The 19,381-nt window shown below is 36.8% G+C and overlaps 1 protein-coding gene across 1 annotated transcript in view; it reads right to left on the reverse strand.

Moving 5' to 3' along the window:
- The window catches only part of COBLL1 (cordon-bleu WH2 repeat protein like 1), an 87,567-nt gene that overhangs the window by 8,423 nt on the left and 59,763 nt on the right, over positions 1-19,381 (reverse strand). The window contains exons 5-10 of the mRNA XM_075153098.1: positions 18,845-18,883; positions 17,866-17,960; positions 17,497-17,736; positions 8,753-8,897; positions 8,066-8,134; positions 2,331-2,589 (exon numbers count right to left, since the gene is read on the reverse strand). Coding sequence (XP_075009199.1) covers positions 2,331-2,589; positions 8,066-8,134; positions 8,753-8,897; positions 17,497-17,736; positions 17,866-17,960; positions 18,845-18,883 — 847 coding nt within the window. The remainder of the gene's footprint in view (positions 1-2,330; positions 2,590-8,065; positions 8,135-8,752; positions 8,898-17,496; positions 17,737-17,865; positions 17,961-18,844; positions 18,884-19,381) is intronic.

The following is a 19,381-nucleotide window of genomic DNA, read 5'->3' on the forward strand; positions in this document are numbered from 1 at the left end:
CTTCTCCCTCTCCGTTTGTTTACTCGTGCAGTTTGAACAAGCCCCTTTCCAGTAACAACTCAGTTTCAGTGAAGCCACGACGGTGACAGTTTATCATTCATATAACAGTGTTCTTAGTGTGAAGTGTTCTGACACTCCCAACATTTAAAACGTGTCCTTGATTTTGTCCCCAACACGATATACAGGAAGCTGCATAAGACGCTGACTGCATATGAACATATGAACTGTGCAGTACAGACTTGTCAAAATAGTAATGAAAAATTTTCTGTCCCTTTCAAGAAATATCGTAAGAACAACAAAGGAACATGCATTACGATATTCAAGAAATATCGTAAGAACAACAAAGGAATGTTGCATACTAAACATTTTGCAAATGCATACAATTTCTGTCCTCAGATCATGGGGGAAAAGAGAACTGCACAAATGCTGAATAAACCCCTCATCTTTTGGAGAGGAAATATTAAGTCCTCGGCTTTAAAAGGTAAATGAAAAAGGCCACAATACTTAAAATTTCTCTTTAAAAAAATTATTAGAACTTCAAAATTACATCTCTGTTTAAGATACTTTTACTTTCCATAGTTACAAATACTGGCATTATGAAGATTCCAATTCTTTTGCCACATCAAATGTATTAGTTGTCAGGAATCAGTGCCTTGAGCTGAAACATCTGCTTTGAATAATTTAAAATGATAAATTCCTCAATAACCATCCATCCTTATGTTGCTTGTACAGTCCAAAATATGCTGTAAGTGTCCAATAAACCACTAAACAGGAGCATACGCTCTCAACGTTATTGTTGGAAGAAAGTGAAAGCCCAGTCCTGCACTCCGTACTCTTACTTATCTCCATTCCGTTGAACACAGCTGAGGGACTGAACTACAAGTATTCAGAACAGGCCGAACTGTTTAAAAAAAAAAAAAAAAAAAAAAACAAACGCAAAAGCCACAGAACATCTCAGAATATTATTAGAGAAATCAGTGGAATATTTTGACTGGAATATCACACATATCTCTGGTTTGATTAAAAAGCACTTCTTCAAAGTAACTAGATCTTACACAAAAGATCTGAATTATCAAAAGGTTTCCAGAAATATGATGTCTGAGAAACCCTAATGCTCATCTGGAATCCCTGTGATATTTCAGGAAAGAAAGGATTGCCAAACTCTAAAGTTAGAGCGCAATGCATGCTAGATGATGCTCACCAGGATTATAGGCCATGAAAGGCTTTTACAAGTTAGAGGGGGAAAAAAGAAACATCCCCTGGACAATTGGGCAAACTGGCCCAATAACACAGGTCTGATAATTTGCAAGTTCAAGACAGCTTAAAAATGACATTTGGCTGATCCTCCTCCTCGTAGGTCCCCACAGAGCAGACACACCCAAGCAACCGGCACAATATTTGTCAGGACAGAGCACGGAAGATTTTTGCAAAGCCCCGTTTGGCCTTGGACTGACAAAAAAGACCCTTGAAATACAAGTCAAAGCTCTCCATACTACCTTGAAAGTTCTTGGCTACTAGAGTATTCACACATTTTGGCTTCAGTACAATAATTGAAATGATTCTTTCAATTTAAATTGGGAACAGTAGCCAGTTTAGTTGCCCCAGGGAACAGAGAAACAGTGAATTACATTAACACAGTGGGACTTCTCTGGACAATCAACATTTATTTCAAGCAGGCACTAACTCATGTGGGAAACCTGCTGAGTCAGGTAGTTTAACAAACATGCTGAAGGGCAGCATCACCAGAAGGGAAAGAGAGCGGTTAAGGAAACTAATGTTTTATTCTTTAAAAAGGCAGAATTAACTTGTTTTCCTGAGAGCAGATGGATCGAGACAGGTCAAGACAACTGGCTAATATATAAGGAAAAGACAAAAGAAAAATTAAACCCAAACCAAATATGCAAGCAGTAGATAACTGTGCCCAGAAGAACAGAAATGGCCAATCTACCTGTTTTTCCCCAAATGTAAGAATTAATTTGTAAATTCTCATTTAACTAATCAATCCAATTTTTTTCACAGCACACTGCTTTAGTAAATACGCTGCATATTTTAGAGCCAGGTTCAGCTTTTCTGGGGTCCAGCTGTTTGAGTAGTAAGGAAAGGGAGGCTTAAACAGAATAGCCTGCAGAACATTTCTTTGTCATTTTTATTGAAAAGCTTCATGAATTACTGTGCACAGAAGAGTGCTACAATGAAAGCTAAGCATATTAAGCTCATTCCTCTCTCACAATTCTCTATTCTGTGCTCCACAATGAAACAGCACTCTACATTTTATTTGCCTCCCCCATTCTCTCCCCAATGCTCCTGTCTTTGTCACAAAACGTACTTACTTGCCATCTGTGCTCATATTTTCTTGTTTTTCTTCCTTGAAGCTTTGTGAGTTGTCTGCAGAAACACTGCCAGGAACTGGAGCTGATGAAGCAGGATCATTTTTTTCAGTTTCCAGTGGCACCTCAGCAGAGCTGAAGGCTGCAGTAACCTCTCCCATCCCGAGAGAGGTATTTGTACTTTCACTGTCCCCTCTCTGTTGCACACTCATCTCTTCCCTTTCATCAATTTCTTCCAGGCTATATTCTGAGCTCCTTAAACCTACACTCACAGAAAGAAAAGAATAAAAAAAAAAACATGATACAACCCACAACTCTCAATGCAGGGTGTAGATACAAAGGGACTGGTGAAGTCAGCCTAAGTAGTTTGAAGAAGGAAAACAGACTTCTCTTCATAATTCAGGTCAAAAAAAAAAAAAAAAAAAAGACCACTCATTCAGAGTTTTAACTTCACAGTATTTTCTGGTTCTTTCCAATTCTCTCTTTTTACACATGAGAATATGCTCATCACCATACTACTGTCCATCTGTTTCTGCATCTGTAACTTCTGTATACCATTTTCCTTGTTTAACCCAAGTACTGGATTAGGATAGATCAAAATATATTTAACAATATCATAATCCCAAATTTCACGGAGGTAGACAGTTTATTTTACCCAGATTTCTTAATACTTCTATAGTAGCTCTCCAGTGAGGTTTAAAATACACGGTTCCTTTATATCGGAGTAGGTATGTTAGAGAACTAAAAAGCAAACCAAATCTCACTTTTGCCCATGGTTTGAACAAGTTTGCTCACCACTATCAAAAATGCCCCATAATTATCTTAAGTGTATTAAAACATAATTAAAAGCATCTTGTGCAGGGCCCTGTGTTACAGTAGAAGTGCACAAAAATAAAGTACATAGAAAAGTGTTAATCCATAAAAATAAGTTTTCAGCTAGAGCATAGTTAAACTAAAAGGTTTAGTTACTGGATTAGAACACACATAAGTCAGTATACCTGAAGTTAAACTAATAAATCCACCTATTTTGATTTGCAGAGGGACTAATCATCTCTAGCTTTACTTCACTGCCAGGAATCTTCCTATAAGAAGACAATGATTCACGTTTTTCAAATATTAGTAAGTAGACCATACAATTCACCTCTTGGCTTTGCAACTTGCATTCCGTAACACCAAGAAAATAGTAATTCCATCTATATAGTGCAATATGGTGCCATGGAAGGCTACTGGCAACAACTGAGCCACACAAGCAGTGTGCTCTGCCTGACCTGACCAGGGTATTTCTGTCAGCTCTGCATGCACCAATGCAGGCCTTGCACTCCAGCAATTAGGTTGCAGACTTTTCTAAGTTGTATCAGTAAAATTCCAAGTGTAAACCAAGGCTAACAATGAAAACAAAATACTGGCTCAAAGCAAGCAATGCTGGAGAGTAACAGATTCCAGAGTATGAAAAATCGTAGATTTACTTTTTTTGTACAGACTGATATCCTACAATGCTTCCAGTACTTCTCTAGAAGTACGCTGTTATAGAAACATAATAGAGGACTGTATATATTGGAGAAAATTTCAGTACAGAACAGAAACTTCAATTTTTCCAATAGGGTCATTAATTAAGAGTTCAGTAATACCAAACTTACTCATTCACAGTTACAGAGCAACTAAAAAAGCCAAACATTTTACTATTTAATTCTAGGTTTTTTGTATTGCACTCTTGTAATAATGTTTTGTAGTTACATATTAAGCAATGTGATCAACATGTGTCATAGCACTGAATGCAGAGGTGATTTAGATCCTCAGGGAAAGAGGGGGCAAGACTGCAAAGTGGTGCAGGTGAGCTCCTTCCATGTGATTTAAGCACAGGTACATACCAATATGCCACACTTAAGATATTAAAGGGACTCCTTAAGAATTTACTATTAGTTAAGGGCCTTCTCGTCCTTTCCCCCCCCCACCAAGCCCTTTTATCTCCATCTAGGGAAAAGTCATGCCAGCAGCCTAATGCTTGCGAGAGGATTTTAGTGATAGCAGTATGATTTTGTGCGTGCAAAGATAAATACATATGTCACAAGGCACAAAGAAAGCATAACAGAATGTGGGCAAACATCAAACTTGCTGAGACCCATAACCAGCTCTCAAGAACACTCTCCTTCACTGATGGGTAATATTATGCCATGGGCCTGAGCCATCAACAGCCACAGGAACAAAGACTAAGACCTTCAGTCTAAATGCTCTGTGCAAACCTGAATTATACAACAAAGCACAGCCAGGACTTCTGACAAGACAAATGGAAGCATTCTGGAGTTGCTATGGCTTCATGCCCAGCCACTGCTGTCATCTCTGTCACTTTTCCTCTGGAGAGAAGTATAACAAAAGCTGAGTTGTATCTATACTGATGGGATGGAAACTTAGCCTGGGTTGGTAGGAGACATTGCTGACATTCCTGCTACGTGAAAGTCTGTCCTTTGCTGTGCTAGGAACACTCCCAAGCTTTGGAGCGGACTAACCTGACCTACAAATGTGTAATGCCAAACAAAAACAACCCTCATACATTTTCTAAAGTGCTCTACTTCATTTGTCAGCATAGCATCAGCCTTGCTTGGAGTTAATTTCAACTTGTGGTTTTTCTTCTGTTACTGGATCTCATTCCAGACCTGGACCACCACTGCTGCAGCAGAATAAAGCCTGAATGCATTTGATACATAAACAGCATTTAACAGCCATCCTTCACTTCCATCGTGTAGTTAACTCCCCAGAGGAACAGTTCAGATTTTATGACTTGTTGCCAAAACCTCAGTTTAGAGTTTTTATATGCAACATATTGCTAGGAAGTACTTATGGCAATACTGGCTAAATACTGTTGCCTTATTGCTTATATACTCTGTATGTAAGTATCTAAATAATATAAATTGCATTTTTGTCTAATTTCTTCTCTATGAACATTAGTCATTGAGTTTTAATTAGCCCTAAGAGAACACTGTTAAAACCTACAGGATGACGTTGTGAAGACATACCTGATAAGATGACTGACATACCAACTGCAAGCCTCCTTTGAGTCCGTAAGAATACTCTTTGCACAACAGAGAACAGGCTGACACTGCTCTGTGAGCCATTATGCTTGTAAGCACCAAAGCCGGAAAGCCTGACTAGATCATGCAAATCTGCCAGTGTTTTTGCTCTTGACTCTATAGTCCTTAAAAAGGTTCTTAAGAGATATTGTAACCAAGAAGATTATATCAAGGGATTTGTTTGATGAGAAATTATTTGTAATTTTTTTTTTTTTTTAAGAAACACCATTTCACCCTTTTCCCTAGAAAAAAAGACTGAGCATTAATTAAGCTTTAGGAAGAGGGACAAAAATCATAACTGAGGAAAAAAAAATGTTGCTTATAATCCCAAATGTTTAAACTAATTCCCTCTAAATGTTTGTTTTAGTAGATATATGCCTTCAAACTACTTTTGTCAAGGTACACTCTGTTTTTACACCATGGGAAAACTGTCATTTCACAACAGAAATGTTGCCTATTCCAAATTATATAGCATAGTTCCACTTGATGTACACATGTCTATTAGCTATGCACTACTTGCACACCAAATAACATGTATTGAACATTTGCGATGGTTCATTATAGGGCAGAAGGTAACACTGTCTTTGCTAAAGTAGCAATGCATAACAGAACTCCTTTGGGAATGCCAGTCACAGCTGAACAAAAACTCACAATGCTTCCAGAAGCCTGACAAATCAAAACAGCATTAATCCAAATGGAAGGAACTACTGAGTTTATGTGAAGTTAAAATTATGTCCAACTTAGCAATTAAAGAGATATTGAACTATTTTATCTACTTAAAACAATACCCAAATCTGCATAATTTTCAGACTAGGAATAGGACAAATGTACTGCAATTATTTTGCTGCAGGTGAATATTGATTCTCACAGCATGATGTGCTTTGCTAAAAGGACCCTTTATAAATACGCCTCAGGACAGTTTCAGAGGTGCCACCAGAGAGCAGCAATATCCCATGAGAAAAAGAAAAAAAAGGGCACAAAGCTGTGCTATGTGACTTGTCTCTACATTTAAAAAAATGCATTGCATTAAGTCTTCAGCAAAGGACATTGCATGAAGAATCAGCAGCAGAACTAGAGAATGAAGGCTGTCACTAACTGCAGAGATAAATCCTAGGGCTCAACACAGGCTGTTCTAAGCCCAGTAAAGATAATTACATTTTTCTATTTCTTTCCATTACCGCTTAAATTAAAATATTTAGTTACAAAACTCAAATGCCTCAAGCAGAGGTTCCTAAATCTATGGAAAAGCAAACAAGCCATTTCTATGAAGCTCAGGGCTGTTTATCTATGCAGCGCTCGGACATCACAGTGATGGGAAATGCAGAAATTCTAGCATGGATCTACAATCTTAGGATAGAAACAAGCTCAAGAAAACCAAAGAAACTTGATTTTAAATCATTGTATGATAACTTTGCTCATCATCCTAGACCCATCACATGTAGATAAACACAATTTCCAACACAGAAAATTAAGTACTAATAAACATCATTAAGAGCCATTCACCTAGAAGTGACTGCCCTCCTTCATCTGCTACAACATCTAGGAAAAGGAAAGGTTACAGCTTCATTACATCTTCAACCTCAGACTGCACATTATAGTTCATACTTCCCATTTATGAAGTTACTATTAAAGGTCTTTTCTGACAATTGACATAAATTGCCCTAAACACAAACCAAGCCCAAATTTACTGATTACTGATCTTTTTTTTTCCCCTTTGCCAGAGACCTAGGATGGCAGGTGACTTTTTCAACTCTTGCTGTACATTTGTGTTTTACCACATTTGGCATTCCAAATAAAATAGCTGGAAAATTACTTAAGAGTTCCTGTCAACTAGCACAGAAACTGAGCGCTTAGCCTCATATAATGCCAGTGGCACTCCACATGCTTACTGTTTATATATTTCATTCTTAGTGAAATACATTGAAGAGTGATTTTTCCAGACTGCACTGGCACTGATTATTCTAAAAGCTTTCAAAATTTTAGAAGACTCCCGGATGCCGTATCTTATATCTGAACCCTACAGTCTGATGCTTACAAACAACAGTACTTAACAGTACAAACTGCATAAATTAAAAAAGTATTATGTTCGGCAGCTAAAGAATTGTATTTTAAACAGCTATACTTTCATATATTGTATTTTTTCCATAGCACCCAAAAAATGATTTAATTTAATGTATAAACAACTATTTATGCACACAGTTTATATTTACAACTTATGTTTTCAAAGGCTGTTCAGAGGCAAACCAAAAGGCAGGCACAGATTTGCTCCTACCCCGAGGTTATGCAGGTCAAGGGCAGCACAAGAAGGGGTTCTGAAAACAAGACTGGGCTTTAGCTTTTGAAAGGCTTGTTATGAGGTATACAAAAATCACAGAAGTTCTGGCTTGTTTTTATCTACAACTTGTGGAGGAGGAGGGAAAACAGAGATAATGTTTAGTTTATTAAATGTAAAGCACAGAGACCAATACAAAATATATTGTATGTGTTTCTGTAGACAGTAAAGGTTAAACATCTTTATTTTAGAAAGCCATATTTGTACTTGATTAATTGATCTGAAGCATTAAAATTAGTTCTATGCTTATGACACATCTACAGTACAGTAATTTATTACTATGAATTATCATAGCTTACTATGAAGTAGATTTTATCAATGCATTTGGAAAAAGAACCAACCTGTTTCAGACTGCATTTCAGTGGCTCTTTCTTCCACTTTAGTAGGGGCCGATTCTGTTGACTCTGTTACTGCAAAATGTCAAGTTACAAGCTTTTTTATTGCCTCTCAATTTCCGCACCAACAAAAGTTCTAGATAAAATGTTAAACTGTAATCTTACAGACTGGCGAGTTCTTCAAGAAATGCACCTTCTCTTAATTAACCATTGTGCTCATTGTCACATTTCCCAGATATTTCAATCTCAACTCTGAGGTATTTTTGAACCAAAAAGAATTGAATTTTTGTTCAAACAGAAGAATTATAAAAGAACAATACAAAACTTTCTCTAAAATTCTTCTTCTCAGTCCATTTCCTATTAAGCCTTCTCTGATCCAGAGAAGCTAATCTTTTCTCCCTACCCCAAGCTGTCCATCTGATTAACACAAACACAATCGCTATAGTTAACCTAACTATAATTAATTTGGTATTTTCTGCTTTTTTCTGATCTGCGTGCCCTAAAACCTGCCTACTTTCTCACACTACATGAGCCAATCTCATAAAGTAGTATTACTGCTCCTTACAATCTGAAGCTGTTTGGCACTCATATTTTTACTTGAAGTTCTTATCTCATAAGGTGGTATTTCTTTAATGTTTAGCCAACTTGCCATACTTTCTGATACCTCCCAATTAAACAGCATACAAAGATTACCAGTCTCATTACTGCTTTCACTTTGATCTTCTGGTGCTCTAGAGGGTGGTGAGGGTGCTTTGCGCTTCATCCTTCGTAGAGAGGAGTTCACGGAAGCGGTGTCACTGAGTGGCAGAGAACCTTTCCGTACTAATCCCAGAGGGACCTAAGAAGGGAGACAGGAGGAAGATTATTAGCAATCAAAGAAAAACAGCAAAATAGCTCTAGTAATTATTCTCCAAAACTATTTATAATATACATTTGGGAAAGAGAGAGTATACACCTATTACCAAACATATTATGTTTCTCATCTTAATTCCTCTGAGGAGTAGTTTTCAAAAAAAAAATTTTCTAGAGTAATTGAATATATTCACAGAGGTATAAGATACAAGCAGTAAAAAAAAAAAAAAAAATTCAGTTGTTACATATAGTATAAAAGAGAATTTGAATTCTTTTATGCCTGAAGGCTATTCTACAAACCCCAAATAATTCTTTTCTAAAAGTAGCTAAAAATCATTATGGAAAGAAGCTTCAACTACACCCCACTGCAATGACACGACACAACGTTTCCTTCTCCATTCTTTCAACAGCAGTCCTAATTGGGCTTTTAACATAATTATTAGGATTTTGTTTCTCTACTTGAAATACTTGAACTTTTACAGAAATTTTTTGAATGCCAGCTTTCAAAACTTATCTTGGAAAGTACAACTGTCTTATAATAATAATACTGAAGTTAAACTGTAAGTCGTAATAGCAATAATTATAATACCAACTGATGTTAAATTGTAATAATGTCCTCATTATTGTAGCAAAAGACACAAATTTTCTTAATTCACAAATAATCAAAGGAGTTATAAAATGGACAAAGGCTACCTACTGAAGACTTCATAGTTTTACAATATAGCAGTCCAATTGCATTTTAAATTGTTTTTAAAATAAATTCTGTGTCTCAAAAAGACAGTGGCTCTAAATTTGCCTGCCACTCTTAACTGCAGTTTGCCTTATGCTGATAAAAACTTGTATTTCCACATCTATTACAATCATAATGTTCAGGATCCCAGCAATAAAGGAGTATATTTTGGCGTTAGACCCAGCTGCCTATTTCTGTAGTAATTCTGATCCCTATCACTTGTCTACTTGACAATATAATAAAATCCAGCAGTGACATTCATTTCTTGCTAGAAGGATCCACACAGCAACTGGATGTGGGGTCATCTTCAGAGAACTTCTCTGTGCTTGAATTAACCAGCCCACTTCACAAAGCAGAATATCGAGAAACAGAGATGCCATAAATACACCCACACCAATGATCCTTTCGAAAACATCACTGACAACAGAATTGTTGACCGTGTCAATATCAGTGGAATAAGATGCTTATCATTTAGAAAGCTACTACCAAACAAATACACATCCTACAGTAAGGGGGATATTAAAGGCCAAAAGCTAGAATATTTGGTTGTACACAATCAAAACTATAAAGAAAATTTCTCACAAGAGAGAAGATACTGGCACAAGATGTCTGTGAAGCAGTGTTTGGCAGCTCCTGTCAGATCACAATAGAATACCTGAATGAATGAACTGGGACAGTGAAAACCATCCTCGGGGTTATCCTGGCCATATTCAGTCATCTGTTTTGTCCCACCTCGATGTCAGGTATGACAGATCCCTTAGATACTTAACTGCACTGTAAGGAGCAACACTGTCCAAAATGTTCACACAATTCTTCTACCTATCACTTTAAGACCAAGGCAAGCAACTCAAACCTTTTACAGCAAAGCAGGACTCAGGGTTTTAAGGAGAAAAAACAAAGCACAAGGTGAAATGTTCTTTTAAGAACAGCAGAGGATATGGACATAGCACTCCTAATTAAAAATACTTGCAAGCTTGAATAGTTTTTAAACAAGTCAGTTTCTAGATTAAAACATCCCAGAACAAAAATTACATTACACTTGTATAGTTTCTTATTCACAGTTCCCAAATAGTTCTACCAGAAAATGAATGAATAGTATTCAGCATCTGAATTTATGCAGGAGGGGATGCCAAATATAGTATCATTTCCCCAAATGAGGCTTTTTTAATTGTTAAATAATTTTCCTCCTTGCTGTTGGGCAGTTCTGTTTTTCTCCTCTTTGGTAGCTGCAGCCTCTCTGTTCTGCACAAAGACACGGTTTCTCTGTTCAAAGGTCTGCACCCTCATCTGCTTCGCACCGGCTCCCTCAGCTGACTTGGCTGGCAGAGAGTTCTGCGCATACTCGCTCAGCTAAACAGATGTCACCAGAGCTCCCTCCTGCACAGAAAGAGTATGTGTGTAGGGGGGAAATAATGTTCTCAGCATAAGAGCACAAATGCTACTAGTAGATTTTTATAAGCCTTTCTACTGCCCTTTGCATCCAAAGAAACAAACGATTTGCAAAGAGAGATTTTGAGAAAGTACTAAATGTTCCAGTTAAGGTTCAAGTGTTGAACAGATTTTCTCAGGAATTATTCAACATATGAATATTAAGAGCTTTCAAATCCTAACAAAGGCTGTAATGTGAAAATAGTACTTTAAACAGATGGGAAAAAAAATGTTATTAAGATGTATCTGACAAAGTTTTGGAATATACATCTGGGTGTTTATGTGTCATACCAACTGCCAATGATAACCAGTGCTTTATCAATTACACTTAAATTAAAAATGTTAAAATCACTAAAGTAATTAACCATGCTTGTGCAGAAATACCAGTGATAACTTCCAGTCATAACTTCCACAACATATGCAGGGGTTCCACTTTTAACACTGTACACCCTCCTCATCCTGGACGAAGCAAGGGTGGATATGAAGCTTTTTAGCCTCAAATGGGTACAAATTTGGCACCAAATCCCACACCACCCCAAGCAGAGGTAGTAGAGGCCAATGCTTCCCAAGTTCAGCCTCTGTAAGCAGTGGCAGACACGGTGCCTGGCCCTTCTTATCATTTCAAAAAGCAAAGGAAAGGTAATTAAGCCACAGTAATTTTGCAGCTGGAATGAAAGGCAAAAAAAAAAAAAGTACTTGGGAAAGAACATAGTGGTAGTGGAGCATTTCAGTGTGCTGGAAAGCATACCTCACACCAAGGGTCACTATATACACATTTTCATACCACCAGTACCTACCTCTTTTGCTCCATAGATAACTAGGTTTAACAGAAGATATACAGGTGACTGGGATATCAAAGCACATTGCTAGCCATATGGCTAGTATTTCTTTCTCCCCTTTGTACAAGTATGCAGACAAATGTATGTCCAAGGAGTAACAGGAAAAAAAAAATTGTATTTGCTCTTACAATGATTAATGCACTCAATTTCTATTACATGCCTTCAGCTTCCCAAAATACTTAAACTTAACCAAAGTACTACAGAGGAAGTAATATACCTCTGACCTATTGGAAAGAAAGGACATACAGAATATATTTGGAAAAACTCAGCTGGTGTTATTCTGCCCAAACACCCAATATTACTATTCTCTCCTATGATTTATCTACATACTTGCCTGTACAGAAGTAAATACAATAAGGGGACAAGGTTATGCATTTGGTATACTGAAAAGTAGATGCACGCAATGTTCACCACCAATTCTGAATGATATCAGAGTCATATCAAATGATCTTCATGCAAACTTCAGCAAGAGGAAACAAGTAGTCCTGCGCATTGTCTTCTCCCTGGTACCACTGGCTCTATTCAAGACCTCCCTGATGTTCATCGTGCTTGCTGCATCTTTGCCCAACTTCTCCTTTAAAGGGCTGACCATCAAGTTTAGTTGCTTCCCATTCTCCCATCTTCTCCCTCCCTGTCTTTTCTAAGGGGTAGACTGGAGATTTCAATGTCTTTAGGAGTTAGGGTTGTGTAAATAAAAGCAAGCTACATTTCTACAGTTGAGACGTTCTAGCCATCATTTAAAATGGTAAATGTTTTGACTAAAAAGCTCCACTTAATTGTTCCTACCCAAGCATAGTTTACCTATGCTCCTCTACAATAACTGAAAACAATGTAAAGAGACAAAACATTCATGGGATAAAATGAAGATATCGCAGTCTAATTTTTATAAATAAAGCATTAGGAAGAAAATCAGCAATGGCACTTTGGACATAATCAAATGCTTTTCTTTTAAAAGAAATTTTCTTTTAAAGAAGTGTTATTACTAGAAAATTGCATCCACTCCTATGAAAACTTGAAGATACACATACTGCATTGTACAACAGCACTTTGCAAAAACCCTTGAGAGTCCTCTCTACTTGCAAGTGTATTTAAACTTGCTAGTTCTAAACATACTTCTGGCAAGAGCCATCTTGCCCAAAATTAGAACTGACAAACAAGTGAGGGATTTCAATATTAGAGACTAACATGCTCATTTCCAATCTAATTTAACATAGAAATTTGCTGGACAAACATTAATGATTTAAAAGCTTACTGGTCATCTTCTGAGTCTCACAGAATGAGCAAATCATGCTATATAGTAACTTGTAAAAGCTACCCTTACATCCATTGTACTAATTTCTCTCCTAAAAATAGGAACATATCTCCAAAAACTAATTCTATAACCACTCTGAAATTGAGGCAGAAAAAATTCCAACCCTCATACCAGAATGTAACTGCTCATATAAAGAGAAAGCAGTTTCTTTTTTAGGAGAAAAGAAGTGGAGAAGCTGTAGGAGGTAAACATTAAAACCCTTTTTCATACTGTGAGAAATTGGACTACAATACACTGTGAATTTGAAGAAAGACAACAGTGAGAACACTGTTCCCTTAAAGTTGGCGCATTTCACTGTTGTCTAATGTTACTACTTTGGCATCTTTCTATTAAAACCAGGCAAACAGTTTATCCAGGCAAAACTGACATTTCACTTTGTCTTCCTTGTGGATGTTACAAAAGCAATTTGTCTGTAATAAGGCACATGCAGAAAGTCAAACTGGTCCATAGAAGAAATAAAGTATGTATCCAGTCTGCCAAATAAACTGAAGGGCAGGCTTCAGAACTTAGGCATTCTTAAAAGCAATATGATTTGCAAGGAAATGCTTCTTGTAAGGCAAAAGCAGATAAAAAGTAACCCTTAAGAAAAAAAAAGTATATCCTAAGTTTTGTAAATTAGCTTAATGGGACACTGCAATAACAGTGAAACTCCTGGACATTCTAAACAGCCCAGCAAACACACCAATCAGCCTGGTGAGCAACCCGAAAGAGACTTTAAATCCTACCAGCAGGATGCACGTTTTCAACGGTGGAGAATATGAGAAACCAAATTCTTATATTGTTTACAATGAAATAATCAGGGTCTAGTGTGACCGTTGTATTTGCTGAGAACGGACTTGGATTAAATGAGTATAAATTGGTCACTTTGGGTTGAGAAAACATTAATGCACACAAAACGGATGACAAAATGCTGTGCAACCATTAAAACTGACTTTATTCTACGATGCTTATATGTTTCATTTAAAATCTGTATTTAGGATGTCAATTCTTGGAATAAAGACTGAGTCTTACTATGTATTTAAATAGCACCCAATTTCATTTATAAAGCGGCAAATCCTGTAAATGACATTTTTATTTAAATAAAAATATTTTACATTGTCCCTTGCCTAGCCCTTTATGTTTTTAAGGGAATTGTCTTTTATTTTACAGTTAAGTGAAACCAGAAGTCTCGATAGCTGGAGATACCTTTTTGTTTATTTTGGAAACTTCAGTGGAAGCTCTGAGAAACAGGCTTCCAAATCTTCCCCTTGCTAGCATTACTCAAGCAGTGCTTGATCTCACAGCAAAAACAAGTATTTGTTGGTTTCCGTTAGTGATGGAGCTCTGTTATATTTTTCCTGTTCTCCTAATTATGTGCATACAGTTTTGAAAATTAAGAGTCTGATTCACCCATGTGAAACAGAAAAGTCTAAGTTGGAAGGGACCTTTGGAGATCATCTGGTCCAACCTTCTGTCGAACACAAGGTGTTAGATAAGGTTATTACAAGAGCCTGTCAAGACACACCTTGACTATTTCTGGTGAGGGAGCTTCTATCACTTCTCTTGAGTGACCTATTCCAATGTTCAATTGTTCTCATAGTGATTAGTTTTCTTCTTGTATCTGAATGGAATTTCCTCTGAAGCAACTAGTGCCCATTGGTCCTCATTCTGTCACCATGCACCCTTGTGAAGAGTTTACCTTTACTTTTCCTGTACGACCTTCTACGTATCAGAAGGCGGCGATTAGATCCCATCTGAGCGTTCTTTTCACTAGAACATTTACGTTCTCCAACCTTTAAACATCATGGTGGCCCTCCACCGGACTCCTGTCTGTTTTTAATCTCTGTCCTGAACTGCAGGAACCAAATCCGGACATAGCAGTACAGGTGTGGCCTAAAAAGTATTGAGTACACTGGATTCAAGGTGGATCATATAGCCAGACCCCAACCTGTACTGGTGCTTGGGATTACTCCATTCTAGCCAAAGAATTTCACAAGCATCTTTTTTAACCCTCATGCAGTTCCAGCCTGTCGCTGTCTCCCTGAATGTATACCTACCTCTGGTATCTCTCTACCCTGTTTGGTGTCAACTTCAAGTTTGTTGAGGCTGCATTCGATTCCATCATCTAGGTTGTTTATAAAAATATTTAACAGGGTTGGCCATACTACAAACTCCTCAGGTACTCCACCTGACAACCAGTCTGACTTTGAGCCATTAACCACCACCATTTGAGCTGTTTAGACAGTTTTTGTCCTATCTTGTGGTTCATCTGTCTCGTCCATACCAACAAAAAATGTTGTGGTAGACTGTGACAAACACCTTGCTAAAATAAAGGTAAATGATCTCATCCTTCATCCTTGGACTTCTACTTGCCACTAACTTACAAAAGTCTTTCTTGTTATACTTGATATCTCCTGCCGCTTCAAGCGCCACACTTGCCTTTGGATTCCTAACTGCGCCTCAGCATGCCTAAGAAGTATCTCTTTTTGGGAATTGTTTTGTCCCCTTTCCATCCCTCACATGTTTATTTTTGCACTTGAGCTCTCTAAGCAGCACATTTAAATGGGACTGTTTATTTTTATGCGTACTCCTTTTCCCACTTAGGGGAATGGGCCACTCTTGTGCTGCAGGAAGGCTGTCTCTGAAAATATCTCAGCACTCTTCCAAGGAGCAACTTTATCCTCCAAGGAAGTCTCTCACAGGATCCCTCCTAAGAGTTCCCTGATCAAGTTGAGCAATATGTACTATGCAGCCCAAATTCATTCATTAGATGATATTTATTGGAAAGTAGATATTAAAAAGACAAAATATTTTACATGAACTAATAAAATTCAAAGCACAGAGCAAATATTTGCCCACATTTAAGTCCCAAACTCTGTATTATCTGATAAATTACTATGCAATCAAATCAGAATGAAACCAAAGTCATCAAACAAAAGTCATCTTAAAAAACACATGCCAAAGGCTTCTAAGTTCTAAGGGAGCTGCACAAAGTAGTACAAAATAGAAAATACACACAAAAATATAACTTAATCTGGACTTCTGTCCTTTCTTCGTGAGATATTCAACTTCAGTCAAACCACTTTAGATGAATAAGAAATGTCAGTACAAAATAATAAATCTAAGCAATTTTGTTGAGTGACAGATCCTAGCCCACCAGTCATACATTACTGTTAGACATAATAGAATATTAATCATTTAAAGCATATTGATATTAATAAATTATTTTCAAAAAATTTGAATTCAATTAAAAGACAAACATGATGAGGTAAAAAAAGATCATGATTTTTTTTCCCCCCCAAAGTTCCTTTTATTGAAATACAGAAAGCAACCTTTGTCGTCTTCAAATGCTAAAGCTTTTCAGCAGGACACAATACACAAATTCAGAACTTCTGTTAAACAGTGCTCTCTTGTGGTTCTGTGCATCAATGAAAGAGTAAATCATTGTATAAAGATAAAGGAAGTCACAGTTTGAAATTTCTTGTCTCTGAATCTAACACAAAATTAATACCTCAGACTTGTATTTCATTTAGGTCTGCATTTTATTTTTCTAGCATGCCAATAACCTCATTTATTAACGACCACCTTTAGATACTGCATTCAAAGCAAAGTATGAAAAAAAAAAAGTTCTAATGCCAATTTTAGCCTTGATTCCTTGATTGGAATTCACAGTTGACAATGTGCAATACCAGGATAATACTTAATGCATCAATTCTCCCAAATTCTGTTGGCAGACTTTCTGCATTGCATGGGGTATATAGATTACTTAAATATGTAGCCCACATCTCATAGCTTCAGTTAAATACATCCTTATTTGATTAAAATAAAACCTTATTTTAACTTGCTGGGAGCACAAGAATGTTAAGACTACTTCCCAAGATTTCCACCTTTTTCTAGTAACGTAATATAAAGAACAAACCACTCTGTGACATATAACTAGAACATTAAAAATGACTGGAAATATCAAAACATCAATTACTAGATATGATAAAGAGAGACAATGTTCTTATGTTTAAATATATAAACTATCCATTGAAAAGAATAAAAAGGTGTTCGCAATACCGACTTATATAAGAAGCCTTTTCAAAATACAGCACCTACTCTGAATGTAGGATATAAAGTTTAAAAGGAATGCATTTTTCAATTTATGTAGTTATTTTCAAACTAAAATTTTTAAAAGCAAGTACTACACTTTTATTTCCCATTTATTTCAAGCCTCAGCAGATATTAACAGGGTTATCAGGACTATTATGTCTGAACTTCTTGATTTAAGAGAAGCAAAACAAATGTAACTAACCTGTTCATTCCTGTCAAGGCTGTGAGATTTCACAGTATCAGATGCCGGTCTGACTTGGGCTTGTGCAAGTTCCTGGGGAGCACTCTGAGAATTTGGCATAGGTGGTAAAGGAGCTCTCCGTTTCTTTGGCATTTCAGATGGCAGAGTGTTTGAATCATACTGCTTGCTAACAGTGTTAGATCTTGTGATAAATGTCGGCCTTGGCTTGCTCATCAATGGAGTTGCTGGGGCACTGGCAGCCTTGGGGCACGGGGGAAGTAAAAAAAAAAAATCCAAGTTACTTATACTTTCTGGAAAACAACCAACAGTATTGATTGCTCAATATGAATATGTTTCTAGAAGTTTTGCCTATACAAAGTTACATCTTACTTGTTCTCTTTTCTTCTTGCTTCGTTGAAAAAAGCTGAAAAACCCTTTGGTTTCTTTCTCCTTCAGAACATCTAAGTTTTCAGATTGGTAGGAGTCTAAAATAGAAGACAATAGTTCTAGATGTTATTTATTGCACAGATTATTTCTCCTGCATTCTCACTATTTCACTGTCTGTCATAAGCCTCCTGGAAGGATATACAAAACACATCATAAATCACCTATATTAAGAGTTTTTGTAAACACTGCAAAATGAACAGGTTTCCTACCATCCATGTTCTTCCTGTCTTTCTCAGAACTCGGAATAGATGAGCTTCAGCTGCTATTAATACCCCCAGCACTTAATCCAGCCCATCCCACTTGTCATATGTTATGGTTCATATCACAAAGGCTGTAAAAGGGAAAAAGAGGATCAGCCTCTCCAGCTCTCAATTCCTAACAGTTTAAATTCATGGTAAAGTGTGAAGTGGGACAAGTCAGGCACAAGCCTGCACATGGTGTGACGATGGAGAAAGATCACTGAAACACCCGATAGGTGCTGCACACATAACTGCATGGCAGTCATAGTAAAGACAGTCAAGTCCATTCTGGTATCTTGCAGAATTTATCCTCCTTACGTTGTCTTATTGATGCAGATGAATTGTAAATCTGAAGGTTGTCTCCTTTTAATTTCTACTAGATTTGGCTGTCTTAAAGAAGTCCCATTGAATGCAAATGCAATAAGCAACAGCAATCAGCAAGGCCACTATGGGCTCTTGGTAGAAGTATCAATATAAACGTGACAGTAAATTTAATCAATCGATCTAGGGTAAAACTTTATATATAGCTGGGTATATCCACGTCTGTATTATCTTTTTAAATATGCATTTATGATAGGACAGAGATAATTACTCATGTCACAGTTAAGCAGATGTTATAATAGGAGCAGATGGTAATGTCACTTAAGTGCTACAGTTTCACTGCCTATTTCAGTAAATCGTACCTTGCAAAGACGGTAAATTTAAATCAACTGGTGATGTGGCTACAGAAAGACAAAAAGAAAGACAGAAAATGTGAATCTGAATCAAGGATGCAGTTATAATTACAAACACAGAAAGCCAAGCTGAATCTTCAACATTAGGAAAAAGTAACTGGGAACTTCCCTGAAGTAAAACGATGTGTATCTTTACTACATAATGCTATAAGCCATTTAAGAATTTGAGCCTGAAGACATGCAACACAGACTGGAATCTTGTAAATAAGGAGAGAGGGTCCACTTGTATTTCTGAAGGAAAGAGGAAAACTAGTATATAGAATAGTTTGCTCTTTAAGTTTTGGATTGTCAAGCAGTCCAAACTTGGAAAACAAAAAGGAACATATAATTAAAATATAATCTGAATAAAATAAGATTTGAATTTAGATTCTATTAAGTAAAGGAATACCTCACCATTTACTTTCATAAAGAAAGCTGAAAATTCAGAGCTTGGAAGTTGTCTGGAGAACTGAAATGCTGAACTACTTTGTGTCAAGAGAACTGAAG

The sequence above is a fragment of the Calonectris borealis genome, chromosome 6 (genome assembly GCF_964195595.1).
Source record: "Calonectris borealis chromosome 6, bCalBor7.hap1.2, whole genome shotgun sequence".
Taxonomy (NCBI): Eukaryota; Metazoa; Chordata; class Aves; order Procellariiformes; family Procellariidae; genus Calonectris; species Calonectris borealis.